Raw genomic sequence first — 16,357 nt, 5'->3', positions numbered from 1 at the left:
CCATAATAATTTAGGGACCACAGATCATCTAAATCCCTTATTTTGCACATTAGGAAATTAAAGCCCAGAAAGGTTAAGAGATCACATAAGTATTAAGTAGCAGAGCCAAAAATTTCTCTTTATTCACTAACTTTCTCTGCCAATAATACCCTTTCTAGTCAAAGGAACTCTTATGGTCAATTCATTTACCTAGAAACTGTTATATTTCTTTTTTTTTTTTGCCACGTATAGTCTACAAACTATTGCCTTTTGAGTGCAAAATGTATTCAATTAAGAATTCTGTGCTTTCGAAGGTTTTCTCTTTTCTAAATCCAGTAAAAAGACACCAAATTGGAGTAATACAGAAAAATAAGTTGGATAGAATGACAAATATGAATTATAGAGTATTTTCCCAAGAAGTACAACTTCAGTACTTGTAAACACACCACATACTCAATTACAAATTAAGATTAAATGAGTACAGTGCAAAATAGGCCAGAATTAAGTAACGACATTTCAGAGAAAAAATCCTCTTTTTCTCAGCTGTCCATCTAGCATTTTTCTTTCTTTTGGATAAGCCCAACAGCTCCAGGAACAGCAGCACCCTACCTCCCTACTCCCCTTCCAGCTGACAACTAACCTTGCTTTCAGTCTGGCCCCAACAGTCATTGTACAAGAGAGCAAATCCCATGGAGAAGAGGACTACTCTGTCTACCAGTTGCTGACCAACTGTCACCAATGGGACAGGCCAGCTAGTCTAGCAGAAGCAGCAAGGTATTGTAAAAGATAGGAGATGACATAGGTCAGGTAGATCAGATGATCTCTACCACCTTCTTCCCTCAAATTCCAGTAGACCAGGATTCAAAGTCCAAGAGCCCTAAGAATTGCAGTGCAACCCACACCAGTACTACTTCTTGTCCAATGAGAATCTCTGTAGAGAAGGAGCCCACCATTCCCACCACCCAACAACCAACTACTACTGATGGGCAGGTAATCCTCAAAGCCCCAGGAAAAGCAGTTTAACACCAATCCCTAAGTCTCTTTTGTTTGTTTGTTTTGGCTAGGCAATGGGGTTAAGTGACTTGCCCAGGGTCACACAGCTAGTTAAGGGTTAGGTGTCTGAGGCTGCATTTGAACTCAGGTCCTCTTGAATTCAGGGCCGGTGCTCTATCCACTGTACCGCCTAGCTGCCCTCTAAAGTCTCTTTTGACTCTCAAGTCCAGCACTCTTGCTATTTTGCCAAGTTTCTGAAAGCTTATTTGGAGTCTTCTCTTCTTTTGTGACAGCAAAGAATATAGGGGAACAACCCATTTGGGAATGTAATCTGTCAATTGCCAGCCATAGTTTCTGAAGACTAAGAAAATAAAGTTCTCACTAAAGTCCTTAGCACTGCCACATAGTTCAAAATTAGATATACATATGGTTTTTATCCAAAGAAATGATATTTTGGAGTTTCAGGAGGCCCCAAAATGTCACTTTTATGGATTAAAAACTGTATCTATTTCTGATGTTGAACAATTTGACAGTGTTTCAACACTTAACATATAAACAACCAATGACATAACTTACAAATAAAAGAAAAATTAAATGAAAGGAGAAATAGACAATAAAACTATAATAATGGCGGGTACCTCAAATTATCCCAAGTAGGACTAGATAAATGTAACAACAACAACAACAACAACAAAAACCTCTAAGAAATAAAGGACTTGAACAGAATTTTAGATAAATTAAAAATATGATAGACTTCTGGCAATTACTGAAATGAAAAAGAAGTATACATATTTTATAACTGAGTATGTGTATAAAAACTGATCATATCTTAGGACATAAAAAGCTTAAAAACAAATGCAAATTGTTAGATCAAAAAACAAATCATATTGTGGTATATGGATGTGATAAAGTATGATTTTGCTTTAAGAAATGAGCAAATAGATGATTTCAAAAGACATGGAAAGATTTTTATGAACAAAACCAAAGGGAAGTGAGCAGAATTTATACTATCACATCAACATTATAAAAATGAAAAATTTTGAGGACTTTCATAAACAGATAAAGAACAAAATAAAACAAACAGAACCAGGAGAAGTTACACAATAACAAACATCCCTGAAAGCTGTAAGTATATGACCAGTAAAATGACCATACCAGATAATCAACCAATATCATACCAGATATCAACCAATGATAAAACATGCTCTCCGTTACAGAAAGGGATAGGATTTAGGGTACAGAATGAAACATACATATTTTTGTGTACAGACATTAGGAGAATTTGTTTTGTTTAAATACACATGTAGTCAATTCTCAAATTTCACAGGGGTAATGTTCCTAGAAAACAGGGAATGCTCTTGGATGAACGAGACCAACGAAGCTCCTAGCTCCACAAACTTGCATGCATCTTGCCTTTCACTTTTTTTTTCTCTACTGCATATAACCATGAATGTGGCTGACTACCAACACAAAAGCGAAAATGAGATTACTAATTAAATCACACGATTGTTTCACGTCTCAAAAGCTAAACATGCAAATGTTGAGAACTATGTTTGTTAAAATAATTTTTTTCTTTTTCTTTTCAATGAGGTGGGGAATGGGAAGAAAAAATGGTTTCACTTGTCTAAATAAATAGGGAGGTGGGACTAATGCAGATGTGAAATGTATTAACTTTCAGATAGGGTTACTGTTTTATTAGTTTCACTTAACCGATTTTATTTATTTTGCTATAAGAGCCCTCTTATCCAGTGAGTGTAATTTATAAATGCACTTAAGGTAAATACAAAACATATCAAAAAACCTCAAAGAGACAAAAAAAGAGGAAATGATATTTCTTCCTCTTTAGAGATACTATCATTTGATTAGCAGCAGAAATTTCTTTGCACATAGTAAGTACTTGGCAATTTTTTTCGATCATTCATTCCCACCCACTAACATATGTACTCTGTCAACCAATATCATACCAGATATCAACCAATTTTTGATAAAACATGCTATCCGTTAAAGAAAGGGATAAGATTTAGGGCGCAGAATGAGACATACCCACTGATCTTTTTGAAGGAATATCTACATAGGTAACTGCCTGACTGTACCTATGTATTCAACATGTGTATGGCTAATGCCACAGCGAGGAGGGTGAACACCCAAACTGAAGTTACTTTAAAAGGCAAGACTTTGGAACTTCGTTGTTTTTAGTTGTTTCCTTATTCTCTGGGGGTAGATAAGGTAGGGCTGGGAGAATGGTATGAAAGCCCCATTTTAGACTATGTTTTTCTAACTTGCAGTCAAGAAATAGTTCAATTTCATAAAGGGCTCGGTTGGAAACTTACTTTTGGTATACTAACTGTGGAGGCTACAAATAATTGAAACTAATTTGGACTCTGCTGCCATCAAAGATGAGAAGAATCTAAATCAGCCTTCAAAAATCTGGTATAACAGTGAAGTGACAGATTTAGGAGTGAGAGGCAGTAATACTTACTAGATGAGTCACTCTTAGCCTCCCTAATCTTCATGTTTCCCAATCTATAAAATGGGGCAAACAGTATCACTGGGCTGTTTTGAGCAAAGAACTTTAAGCACCTTAACATGCTATATAAATTGAGTTATTTATTAACAACATATTAAATCAACTATAACGTAACTTGTTTGGCTGTCAATCAGTACGTAGTGAACTCACCCTGTTCACTTCTCTCCCCTCCCCACCCCATTCCACCTCCTCTCAATATGGAGAAGATTCTTCTAAGAAGGTACCTGTACTAACCTGGTGAAGCTGTTTTCCCTCAGAGCTTTAGAAGCTATTTTTATTTGGAGCGGGAGGGAAGGAGAGCCTGGACATGTAGGGAATAAAGAAGGAAACTAAACATCAACCAAAACCTAAGAATATTTCAATTCGGATATACAGACTTTCTAATTATCGTGTTAAAAGTAAGATTGGTTCTCGTTAGTCTGTAACAGCAGGTCCCCCTAGAAGTAAAAGACCATAAGGGATGGAGAATGGAATGTATAACAATGAGACACTGCTTGATGAATAAATGTATCTATAATGCATACATGGTTACTGAGAGTGTGCAAATTAGAAATCATAGACTGATAAGCCCCTAGGCTTATCCTAATCCTTTATTTTAAGCCATCCAAATGTTGGGGCATTCTCGAAATGTTTTTAAACTTACTGGTAATCAGAAAAGCATTGCCTACATATTTAAATACTACTTCTATCAAGCAATCTTCATGCCATGCTTCCATACCTGTGACCCAGATCGTCAGCTTCCACCAGGGGGACCTGTACTCCTGACTGGTGACAGTTCTCCACAACTAGTGCGACCCAGAACAAAAAGCTGCTGCTCTTCTGCCACTGCTACTCTATACCATCTTGTGCACACCCTTTCCCCACTACCTTCCAACCCTAGCTCTGAATAGCAATCAAAAATCTCTATTACCCTTTATGGAAAGGACATGTCTATCAAATGTCCTATGGCTCTACTCATTATCCTTTTCCAAAATACCCTTTCTGACCACTATTTCTCATTGTGTTGATGTCTCATGTAAACTCTTTCAGACTAGAGGAGGTCTTTATTTTCACATTTGAATCTTCATCACTTAGCACACTGACTGACACATGGCAAGTGCTTAACCAATGCTTTTTTATTCATTCATAAAAATAAAAACACTTGAAAATCTTGAATGTCAAGAAATTTTATCTTTTCACACATTACTCACCATGCTGATACATAAAAAATAATTTAGATTCCACATAGGAAGATTCTTTTTGTCCAATGGTAGCTTTAACTCTGGCCCAGTAATAACTCAATGGCCTTTTAACATGGTCAAATATGTTACAAAAGAGATTGGAAATATTGGTGCACACTTCATTCCACTTCCCTTCTCTGAAAAGGAAAAGAAGGCAACTTGTGATAGGGTATAAACACATCCAAATAATAGTATTAAAAGAGACAACCTCAAAAAGGGAAGAGCTTAAAAGCACTAAAAATTTAATTTCATTAAACCTAATGAAAGTCTAAGATAATATCTAACCAAAGACACAACTATATGTACTTCTAATACCCATATATAATACAAAAATATGTTCCCCAACATCATTAATTAATTTCCATGAAGAAAATTTTAGGTGAAACAGGATTGGTGGGAGGCAGTGAGCACAATATTATAAATAGTAAATGGGTTTATGAGGAGGGTTTCTGAGGGGTGGGGAAAGGCAGCAAAGGGTCAGAGGAGAGCCCAGGGCTGTACACCTATTGAGGGGCTGCAAACTTGAGGTGGCTACATTAACAGGAAAGGCTGTAGATCCTCTAGATAATCCTGGGAAAAACACAGGGAATGGAGTGGTATAGGAGCTTCTGCTAAAGAACTACCTCTAGTAATGCAGACTGGCCTCTACTCTGTGACTTAAAGAGTCTGAGAGAGTGGCTTATAACAGAGGTGTTCAATTTCTGGCCCAGGCAAAACTCCACAGCCACGTTCAAATGTAATTGGGAAATGTTTAACAAAACAAAAGGATCCCTGGATGGCTGCATTTACAAAAACAAACAAAACAGTAACACTTACTTATAGTCCTTTAACTCCACAGTGAAAGTAGGAGTCTGAGATGTTCTCTGGTAATTCCAAGATACTTGAGGATTCAAATTGTAAGATGTTATTTCAACATTAGTTGGTGTAGATACTGTAAGAGATTCAGATATTTTAAATGTAAATTTTAAGAAACTAACACAATAATTAGCAAAATAAACATAGTAGACAGTAACAACTTTAGAAAATTTTATATTTTGTTCTTAATCTGTATAAAATAATTCTCATTTATATTATATCTGAGGTCATCATGGAAGGATAATTCTTAATTCCACATGATGATTTATAATCACGAGCCTGGTGACAATCTGAACTAATTAAATGCAGAAGTCATACATCAATAAGATATTTTTAGTATATGAAGCAATACATAATGAAACCAGCAGAATCAAGAGATCATATATTTAGGGCTGGAAGAAATGTAAGAGGTCATATAGCTAGCTGTCCTTTTACAGATGAGGAAATGGAGATGTTGAAAATTCACTAAATACTATTCCTAAAATCATTTTGTTACCCATTATTTACAATCTTCGGCGTATGGCTAGAGAGCAGCTCATATGAACATGACTCAAACTATAAGCTCAAAAAGGGGTCAACATTGGGCCATGGCAGCCATAAATTAAAGTAATTAATAGAAGTATAGAGTCTAAGAATGAGGAGCTGATGTAACCTGCTTTGGCTAGACCACATCTGGAACGATCTAGGGCACTACATTTCAGAAGGGATAATGATAAAATGGTATATGCCCATCTAGATAAAAGTGACCAGGATGCTTTATTAGATTTTTCAGGATGATAAGGGAACTCAAAACTGTAACATAGGAGAATTAGTTCCAGAAATTCCAGGGTAAACAACCCTAGAAGACTTTAAGGGAATATGGTTTTGGCCTCCAAATATTTGAAGGATTATTATTCAGGAGAAGAACTGACATTCTTCATCTGTAAAATTATGAAACTGTTCTAAATTATTCCTAAGGTCCTTTCCATTTTATGATTTTAGTTTATATTTTAATAATGTCGTACATATTAACTTGTATGGGACAAGATCTCATTAGTACAGGCAAGAAGTTTTCTCAGGTCCCTTGTCTCTCCACTTAGTCAACTAACAAATTCTGCAAGATCTGAAGATGGATAAGCTCTAAACCAATTATGGAAACAGATTTCCACAAGTCATGCTATGAAAGGAGAAAAAGAACTAAAGGGAAAAGCTACAAGATAAACAAAAAAGTGACAATAACATGCTTCGATCTGCATTCAGAATCCATAGTTCTTTCTCCACATGTGGATAGCATTTTCATCATAAGTCTTTTAGAACTATCTCAGATCTCTGTGTACAGCTGAGAAGGGCTAAGTTAATCATAGCTGATCATCACACAGTGTTACTTTTACTGGGTATAATGTTCTCCTGGTTCTGCTCACTTTACGCAGCATCAATTCATGTAAATCCTTATACCACTTAAACTTTATGAGGCCCCTTATTAGTTGTTGGTGCCCTCCATCTTGGACTGGTAGAAAAAATGGACTGGGAATTCTGAGTCTTGGCTTCTGGTTCTAGTCATGCTACTATACTACCTATTTATTGTAACCTTACATAAGTCACTTACTATGATACTACGATCTTTGGTTCTTGAAGAAGATACCTTACAGTAAATTAGAAAGCAAATAATCTTCCTAGTTTTAGTTCTGCCCCATGCAGCTCTTTTGGCTATCTTATTCTTTCTAACAAGACCCACTGATTCTATCTCATCTATTTTCTTTGTTGCTCAAATTTTTGTGTTTTGTCCATAATCTGTATGTGTTTACGCAGGCTGAGGCAGAGATATGAACCATTTCTTTTTCTGGGTTCAATTTATGTCTATGCAGGTTTTAGGATGAGTAAAAGAAGCTTGAATAAATGAAAAATATTATTAAATGAACACTTCACTAAGTGCTGGGAACAAAAAGAAAATCTTGACCTCAAGAAGTTTAATTCTAATAAGGGGAGACAATATATGTGGGGGAATCATGGCCAAGGAAGATGGTAGGTGGAGTCAAAAGGGTAACTGATTGACGTGTTCTTTCCAGAAGCAATGGTAAGCACTATTCCTAGAGCAATGGTGAAAGGGAAGGAGCATGTCAGAAAGGAGAAACACGGTTAGGCAGATGGAGGTGGCTAGCTGTAGCGAACTGTGACCAATGTGCATTACTCTAAGGCAGGTAATGGGAGGGTGAAGCTGTAATCTCTCAGATGGCATTGAAACGGGGGAGACTGCATATGGAGGAAGGTGCTAAGGCTGGGTACATGTAAATCTTATTCAAAAGCACATTCTGAGTTACTGAATATGTGTACATAAATGCTAAATACACTATAGAAATTAAATGAGATATTTTTAGAAGTTAAAACAATGAAATGGAAAAGAGAACAATTTTATCAAAAAAAGACACATTAAGCTTCATCTATTAACCACAAAGGTTTTATGATGAGTAACAACATTCAGGGTGTGGGGAAAAAAGTGGCTGCTGTGGTTTATCTGCAAAAAAAATTTAAGGGAGGGGTCACATTTCAGTGATCAGAAATCTAAGTTACATATAGCTAACAATTCTGATTCAAGTCAATCACAATCATTCCTGACATATTTTACAGTTTTCTCTTTATACTTTATAGGCTAGTCAAAGTGACCTGCTTGTTTTTTCCTGAACTCAAATTACATTTCCTATCATCATAATTTTGTATAGTCTAACATATCTACAATATGCTCCCTCACATTTACCCCTTAGAAACTTTAGATTCCTTCAAGTCTCAAATAAGGTTTTACCTCTTGTTGAATTAGTGAATAAAATACTGGACGTGGATTCAGGAAGACCTGTGTTCAAATCCAACCTCTGATACTCACTAAGCTGTGCAATCCTAGGCAAGTCACTTAATCTCTCTGAAATACAGTTCCATTATCTATGAAGTAGGACCAACAGTGCTCTCTAAGAGATGTGAAAATCTCAAAATCATAGATGTGAAGTGCATATAAAAGTGAGCAATTATTATTACTACAATTACAGGTAATCTTCCCTAATTCCACAACTTACTAGTACACTCCTTCCATCCTTGAATTACATCACTTCTATGTTTAAATGTTGCACTTCCTACTCCATCCCTTGAAACACTCTATCCCCTTAGTATTATTCACCCATACTCTAGCTTAGCCATCAAATTCTAGTTTCTATTAAGCATTTTACATATTATGCTTTATTACAGAGAAATGTTATTACAATGAAAAGCTGGAAAAGTAGCTGAAGTAATCAAGACTACCTAGAGGGCTATCTATCCCTAGAGAGATCAATTCTTAAGATACTCTGATGAAAAGATAAGAAAGGCTTGAGGAAAAAAAAATCACTCACCTCTTTATTACCAAATAAAGTAGCCAAGAAAATATCAACTGCCAAACCAAACTCCCATTATTATCATTACATCAAAGTCAACTAATATCCACCCTCTTTATGCATACTCCTTTAACTAGGTGTAATAACAATACAGTTCTCAAGGGTTGCAAGTCTCATATTCCCTTGTAGGGGTTTAAACACCCCCCCCCTTATTAACAACATATTGTATCCTTCTGTCCCATTTACCTTTTTAAGTCCTTCTTGAGTCCTGTACTTGAAGATCAAATTTTTTGTTGAGCTCTGGTCTTTTTATCAGGAAAGTTTGGAAGTCTCCTGTTTCTTTGAATATCCACCTCCTCCCTTGAAAAATGATGCTCATTTTTTCTGGGTAATTGATCCTTGGCTGCATTCCAAGCTCCTTTGCCTTACGGAATATCATGTTCCATGCCCTGCGGTCTTTTAAAGTAGAAGCTGCAAGGTCCTGTGTAATCCTGACTGTGGCTCCATGATATTTAAATTCTTTCTTTCTGGCAGCTTGCAGCACCTTCTCTTTCATCTGGTAATTTTGGAATTTTGCTATTTTTCTTGGCGTTGTCAATTTGGGATCTCTTTCAGGTGGTGATCGGTGGATTCTTTCTATGGTTATTTTCCCTTCTGGTTCTAGGACTTCTGGGCAGTTTTCGTGTATGATTTCCTGATAGATACTGTCCAGGCTCTTTTTTTCATCATGATTTTCAGGTAGTCCAGTAATTTTTAAATTGTCTCTCCTGAGTAGATTTTCCAGGTCGGTTGTTTTACTGATGAGGTATTTTACATTTTCATCGATTTTTTCATTTTTTTGTTTCTGTTTGACTGAGTCTTGCTCTCTTATAGAGACATTAGTTTCCATTTGTCCAATTCTAGTTTTTAACAGATTGTTTTCTTCTGTTAGTTTTTGTACTTCCTTCTTCAACTGGCCAATTGTTTTTTTTAGGGACTTGTTTCCTTCAGCATACTCTTCTGTTAGATTTTGTACTTCCTTCTTCAACTGGCCAATTGTGTTTTTTAGGGACTTGTTTTCTTCAGTGTACTCTTCTGTTAGTTTTTGTCCTTCCTTCTTCAATTGGCCAATTGTGTTTTTTAGGGACTTGTTTTCTTCAGTGTATTTTTTTTCCAACTGGCCAATTATTTTTGAAGGACTCTTTTACCTCTCTCATTTGACTATTAAAATCCTTCTTGAGCTCTTCTAAGAAGGCTTTTTGGGCTTCAGACCAGTTCATATTCCCTTTGTTGTTGCAGATGTGGTTTGTTGACAATGTTGTCCTCTTCAGAATTTCTGTCTTGATCTTCACTCTTCTCATAATATGAATCTATGGTACGTTTCTTTTTACTCATGGTGTTTCTTTATTCCCTGGCCTTTAAAGAGATTGAGCTCTCCTGCTGGGGCACAGAGGGTACTGACCCAAGCTTCTTGTGTTGGGAGCCTAGGTCTTGGTCACTGGCTTTGCGTTCTGGGGCCTCTTATGCTGGGAATTGGAGGCTGTAGGTTTCTGGCAGCTTACCTTGTATTGGGCTGGAATCAGCAAGGCTGGAACTTTCAGGCAATTCTAGCTTGTCTGCTTTTCCTTTCCTTTAGCTTTCTTCTGCTCCTTTTAGATGGCTGCTGCAGGATGTTTATCTGCCTGGGGCCCCCTGCAGTGCTGTCTCCCTCCTTTCTGCTAATGCACCAGGAGATTCCTTTGCAGTGGATTGCCAAGACTCCTGGTGGTTTTCTGAGCTTGTTTCCACCGGTTCCCCCTGCCCTCACTGAGGCACTCGGAGGTCCAGGTGTTGGTGTTTGCCTGCTCTACCACCTGGGCTTCAGGATCTCTTCACAATTGGGGGCTTCAGGGCTCCTACAGCTCACCTGGTGTTGGGTTGGAATCAGCAAGGTCAGGGCTTTAGGAAGCCTTTAGGTTGTTTTCTTCACCTCCTTTCAGATGAATGCTGCAGGGTACTTATCGGCCTGGGGCCCCTTGTTTTTGCTGAGGCACTGGGAGACCTGTTTACTGCACTGCTGCTCCTTGTCTTTCTTCCAGTTCAGGTGTTCCAGGGTTTTTTTTTTTTCTGGGGTGATATTTTCTGGGTTTTCAAAGGTTGATAGGGGAGAGTGAGAACAACTACCTTTTCACTCCGCCATCTTGGCTCCCGGAAGTGGAACCCAAAGAAAAATTTTTGAAAGCAAACTTAAGATATCTTCCAGGGCAGAAGAATGTGCTATAGACAAAAGGAGATAAGCTCACAGAGCTATGGGGGGGAAAAGAAGGCTAGTATAATAAATATGGGTCTAATGAATGAGTCATAGAATAGAGGAAATAATATTTGACTCTCTGGGTGCTACCTACAGTAGAGTTACAAATTAGGAATAGAGCCACTAGGTGCCAATAGTACACAAAACACAACCACACCTCCACTTCATCTCAGCTAAAGAGATAGTCATACCCTTGATCTTGCCATGTTTCATAAGAATGCCACTTCCTTATTAAAAAACTCAAATTCTTTCTTAAAATAGATTTTATTGATCTTTATTTTTCATATTGCCTAGATTTTCCCCATCTTTACCCTCCTCTAAAAGCAATCATCAAAAAATTTTAAAAGATTTTAAAAAATCACCAAAGCTAATCAATTATGTCTAAAAAAATCTGACATTACGTGAAATATTCCACAAAGGTGGACACCCTAACTTCCAAAAAGGAACTATGCTAAATGGATCCACTATAAATCTGTTATTTAATTTCAACTGGGCCTTCAGTACCTTAAGGCAATGCAATTCCTTATGTCTCACCCCAGCTGCTCTTCCAAATCACTTCCTTTCCTCTTTCAGTCTTCCCTAGCACTCCCTCCCACTATTCTGTTGAGTATTTTTGTGTGGAATGTACTAAGAATAGGCTATTTGCTGCACAAGCTCCCTCTTCTCATCTCATCATTCCCATTTTCCACCAGTCTGCGACTTGTTCACTTCTGCGTGTTGTCTCTTTCCAATAGATTGGAAAATCCTTGAGAGAAGAGACTGTCTTTCATCTGATCAACTGTATCCCCACTGTTTAATTCAGTAGCTGGCACACAGAAGCAGGTTAATAAATATTTATTAGATGGGAATTTTCTAAATACAACATTTCACATATAGGTCCTCCTTCTATCCACTCACAGCCACTACTCCCAGTTGGGGCTTTATTATCTCTTTCTAGCTTGTTGTTCAGTTGTTTCAGTCACGTCCAACTCTGTGACCCTATTTGGAGTTTTCTTGGCAAAGATACTGGAATGGTCTGCCATTTCCTTCAGCTCATTTTATAGATAAGGAACTGGTTAAGTGACTTATCCAGGGTCACACAGCTAGTAAGGCACAGGCCACATACAAACTTAGGTCCTCCTGACTCCAAACCTGGTTCACCATCCACCAGTGGTACCAGCTAGCTGCTCCAAATATATATTTATTGTTTTTCTTATTATCACCATAGAGATCGTACATTTTATGTAAACATATAAAATACATTTATGTAATGCTTGTCTTCCATATTAAAATGTAAACTCCTTGAGGTCAGGTGCTGTTTTTTCACTTTTTCTTTGTATCCCCAGCATTTATCAGAGTTCTAGGGACACACAGTAGCATAGCACATAGTAGGCTTACTACCACTCTTTCTTGACTGATGTGTTAGTTTTGCACATCAAACAGCACCTAAGAAATAATTTTCCTTATTTGATTAACCAATCTCTCCTCTCCCCTCCCCTCTTCTCCCTTTGTCCACATAGGGTATAATACCCTTACCTACTGATCCTCTGCCCAAAGGCATGTAAATTTTGATCACTGAGACCCTGAAAGATATCTTAGGGCATATGGGCTAGACTTCTTTCTTAAGGACTATGCCTTAAACTCAAATCACTCTGACTACCCAATAAACATTTACTGAATAATTATTTGCACAGGAATGTGCTGCCCTCTTAACTAAATATAAAATCAGTTCTTTCCACCAAGCTAATCCAACAGACTACATTCTAACACAGTCTTTCATATCTCCCTACAGTTCAACAAGTTTCCTTCCTTCACGATTGCTATCCAGGATCACAGATTTCCAGCTGGAAAGGACCTTGGAAATTATCTAGTCTAATCTCCTCCTTTTACTGATGATAACGAGGCCCAGACGGATTAAATAAACGGCTTGGATAAAGTCTCAAAGGTAGTAAGTGGCAGAGGCAGAATTTGTACTTGAGTGCTCTGAGTTTAAGTTCAATATTCTTTGCACTCGCCCAGGCACTTCCTCCTTCACTAGTGGCAGGACTATGAAGTTCACGAACAACCGGATCCTCCCAAAAGCTTTCTCCATTCCCCTACCACTGGTAAGAATGAGAGAACAAATCAACCAAAGTCCATCTAAAAGCCTCCAAAATACCCCAAGAAAAATCACAAGGATTCTTGGCTCCTCAGAATACTTTTTACCTAAAAGCACAATATTTCCTACTCCTCCCTCCATCTGAAGACTTTTAGCTTTAAAGGTAAACTAATCACCTTTCAAATGATTATAACAATTTCATCTCTAGTTCCCAAGTCTCACATTTTGGAAAAGTAAAAGTGATGATGGAAATCACAGCACAGAACGGAAAAGAAAGAGGAGACACAAGAGAAAAACTTCTGACTTGTCAAAGGAGGAAGATGTTAGAGCTTTCACTAGTTTGGAGAGTCAATCCCATTCTTAACTTCTCGTAATCAAGACTGTACAATAATCAATCAAAAAATCTGAAGCATCCATTCTCCAAGAAAATAGCTGTAAGCTGTAACAATGCGAAACAACGCAATGCAACAAATCAGAATCCATAACTTCAGAAAATTATAAACGTATACTTGAGAAAAATAAGAAAAAACCTTTTTGTCACAGTACTCAAATCTTCCAGTGAAGTACGTACAATTGAAAGGGTGAAGACGCCTAATGACTCCAAAGATTCCAATACACACATACACACTACAACTTAAGTGCGTTAGTAAAAAAGGGTCGAGGGCACCGATAATTTCCATGGGTAAAAGCATCCACTACAATTAATGATAATCCTTACTGACTAAAGAAAGGAAAAACACTCAGGGCTTCCTTTTGGCCATTTCTGGGCAGACTGGTTAAACTGTCCTCCACTTTAAAAGAAATTCCAGTGTAAGTTGTAACAGTGCAACTTGTAACAGAAAAACCTTCCCAAGACCTCCCCTCCAAAAGGATACCGTACAAAATCTAGCGGGGGGATGGATATGTGTGTGTGTGTGTAGGGTTTAGGGGTGTGTGTGGACAGGGCGTAGGTTGGGACCTATAAACAAAAATGGGAGGCAAATGACTTCCTCAACGGGGTCCGGGGCCGTTTTCGCTGTCAGGCGGGGTCTACCCTGGCCCCACTCTCTTTCTCTCCCTCCCCCTCCTGCCCCTTACTACTTTCTCCCACAGGGACACAGAAGCCACAAAGTGAGATGGTGTGACTCGTAGCCAAAGAGCTGGGAAATTCCAGTCTCCAAGAAGGGATCCCTAGATGCCAAGGGTAGATTAGGAACGAAGAGCGGAGGCGGTTTCCCCAGCCCCCTGGGGAGACAGCCGGACACCGCCCCGCCCGCTCGGCCACACCCAACGGCCAACCCCAAGACCCCTACCTATGGACGCGGCGGGTTCCAGGGTCGGGGTCTCAGCCCAGCTCCAATAGATAAAGACAAAGAGGAGAAGGAGGCGGAGGTCTACCCCGGAGGCCCGGGGCAGCCCGGGACTCATCCCTCCTCTCCCCTCCCTGCTGGACCCAGTCTGGGTCTCGGTTGCGCCCCTGCGCCGGCTGGTTCCCAGAGGAGGGCGCTAACCGCGGCGGGAATGGGTTTCCCCGACTGAGCTCTACAATGCAAACCACCAACCCCAGCCCACGAGGCCTCGCACACGTCACTTCCTGTCCCTTGCGGATTGGTGTCCCTGAGAAGGCGGGCGTGGGGAGGAATGGAGTGGGCCATCTGATCCGACCTCCTCCCCCTCCCTGTTCCCCTCCTCCTCCTGCTCCCCCTCCTCCTCTCCCTCCCTCTCCTCCTCCCCCTCCCTCTCCTCCTCCTCCTCCTCCTCCTCCTCCTCCGGTAACTGCGGTCCCTAGTGAAACGTCTCCGCCCCCGGCCCCGCCTCCTCCAGTGGGCGTGGCGGCCGCGGCAGCAACCGTGATTCCGACCGCCCCCACCTCAGCCTGAACCCAGCCCTCTTCTCCGACTTGGTCGTCGCCCTTACGCGGTTAACCACGTGAGAAAGACCTCGGTCTTTGCTTGGCCCCGCCCCTTTCCTCTTATCTCCGCACTTGTCGCCTCGCCCCAGCCTTTCTTAGCGGTGTCTTCATCACACCTAAACCGCAGGCACTGAAGGCGTTCTTCTGAGTCTTCCTGGGGCTAGAGTCTCGGGCCGCCGCACCGAGAAAGCAGATTCCTGGGCAGACTTGCCAGGCAGGTCGGCTTGTGCCAGAGCTACCTAGGTGTTGAGGAATAGTAGGCACCGTCTCAGCCTCAGTTTCCTATAATTCAAGATTGACGGAAAGCCCAGTGGAGTTTATTTATCTCAGACAACAGGCAGCATATGCAAAATAATGATAGCTAGTCCGTACATACAGATTTAAGGTTTGCCAGAGGATTTATATTTGTATCTTTTGGGCAGAGCAGGTTTGCAAAGCGATCTATATAGGATAATAAGCTAGCTGGTTCTATAACTGAGGTTTGCAAAGCGATTACATAAAAATAGCATTTATATGTGCTTTAAGGTTTGCAAAGTGATTGATACATATGATAATCGGCAAACATCTATTAAGGGCCTACTGTATGCCAGGCACAGGACTAAACACACTAATAGTTCCTGTTTATATAGTCTTTTAAGGTTTGCAAAGTGATCTACATAGATTAATAATAATAGCTAGTGTTTTTTTTATATAACACATTAAGGTTTGGAAAGCATTTATATATAGGATAAGAATCAACATTTATTAAGTGCCTACTATGTACCAGGTGTCGTGCTAAGCTCTCGAAATACAGAAAGAAGCAAAAGATAGTGCCTGTCTTCAGAGAGCTTATACTCTAATGGAGGAATCAACGTTCTGAACAGATACATACAAAGCAGGCTGTATAAAGGTGTCATCCTTTGCTGAGTTGTTCTTAGACAAACGGAATTAGGCTGCACTATGAGTGTTTATTTCTCTCAAAGCTTGTGGAACGTGCATATAGACAGAGGCATGGGAGCTCATCATAAGGCGATGAACCCAAGGAGGGACACACAAGATTTTTATGTGTTCAGAGCAATTCCTTGTCACGCCCCCTTCCCTTCCTGGCTCAGGATGCCTATGTCAGCCAAAATTATGGTCTCCAAATGCTTAACCATGATATGAGAAAGGAATTTCTTAAGTGAATAGATTGTAAATACAATAAAATAGAAGTGTCAAAGTGTCGGTTGAAA

General features: G+C 39.4%; 1 protein-coding gene and 2 long non-coding RNA genes across 3 annotated transcripts in view; 1 reads left to right on the top strand and 2 right to left on the bottom strand.

Moving 5' to 3' along the window:
* Positions 1 to 14,662, bottom strand: part of IFNGR1 (interferon gamma receptor 1) — a 26,826-nt gene extending 12,164 nt beyond the window's left edge. The window contains exons 1-3 of the mRNA XM_020987160.2: positions 14,548 to 14,662; positions 5,536 to 5,650; positions 4,690 to 4,856 (exon numbers count right to left, since the gene is read on the bottom strand). Coding sequence (XP_020842819.1) covers positions 4,690 to 4,856; positions 5,536 to 5,650; positions 14,548 to 14,662 — 397 coding nt within the window. The remainder of the gene's footprint in view (positions 1 to 4,689; positions 4,857 to 5,535; positions 5,651 to 14,547) is intronic.
* The window catches only part of LOC144457544 (uncharacterized), a 46,652-nt gene extending 30,295 nt beyond the window's left edge, over positions 1 to 16,357 (top strand). The window contains exon 2 of the long non-coding RNA XR_013486929.1: positions 12,950 to 16,357. This is a non-coding gene — a long non-coding RNA (uncharacterized LOC144457544). The remainder of the gene's footprint in view (positions 1 to 12,949) is intronic.
* Positions 1,184 to 4,683, bottom strand: LOC110208930 (uncharacterized). Its single transcript, XR_002324703.2, has 2 exons — positions 3,734 to 4,683; positions 1,184 to 3,495 (listed from the first exon to the last, which is right to left on the bottom strand). It is a non-coding gene; the product is annotated as an uncharacterized LOC110208930 (long non-coding RNA).

Source organism: Phascolarctos cinereus, unplaced genomic scaffold (assembly GCF_003287225.1).
Source record: "Phascolarctos cinereus isolate Bilbo 61053 unplaced genomic scaffold, phaCin_HiC Scaffold_5;HRSCAF=322, whole genome shotgun sequence".
NCBI classification, from domain to species: domain Eukaryota; kingdom Metazoa; phylum Chordata; class Mammalia; order Diprotodontia; family Phascolarctidae; genus Phascolarctos; species Phascolarctos cinereus.
Note: the sequence above shows the minus strand (reverse complement) of the source record. Positions and strands in the feature narration are given on the sequence as shown.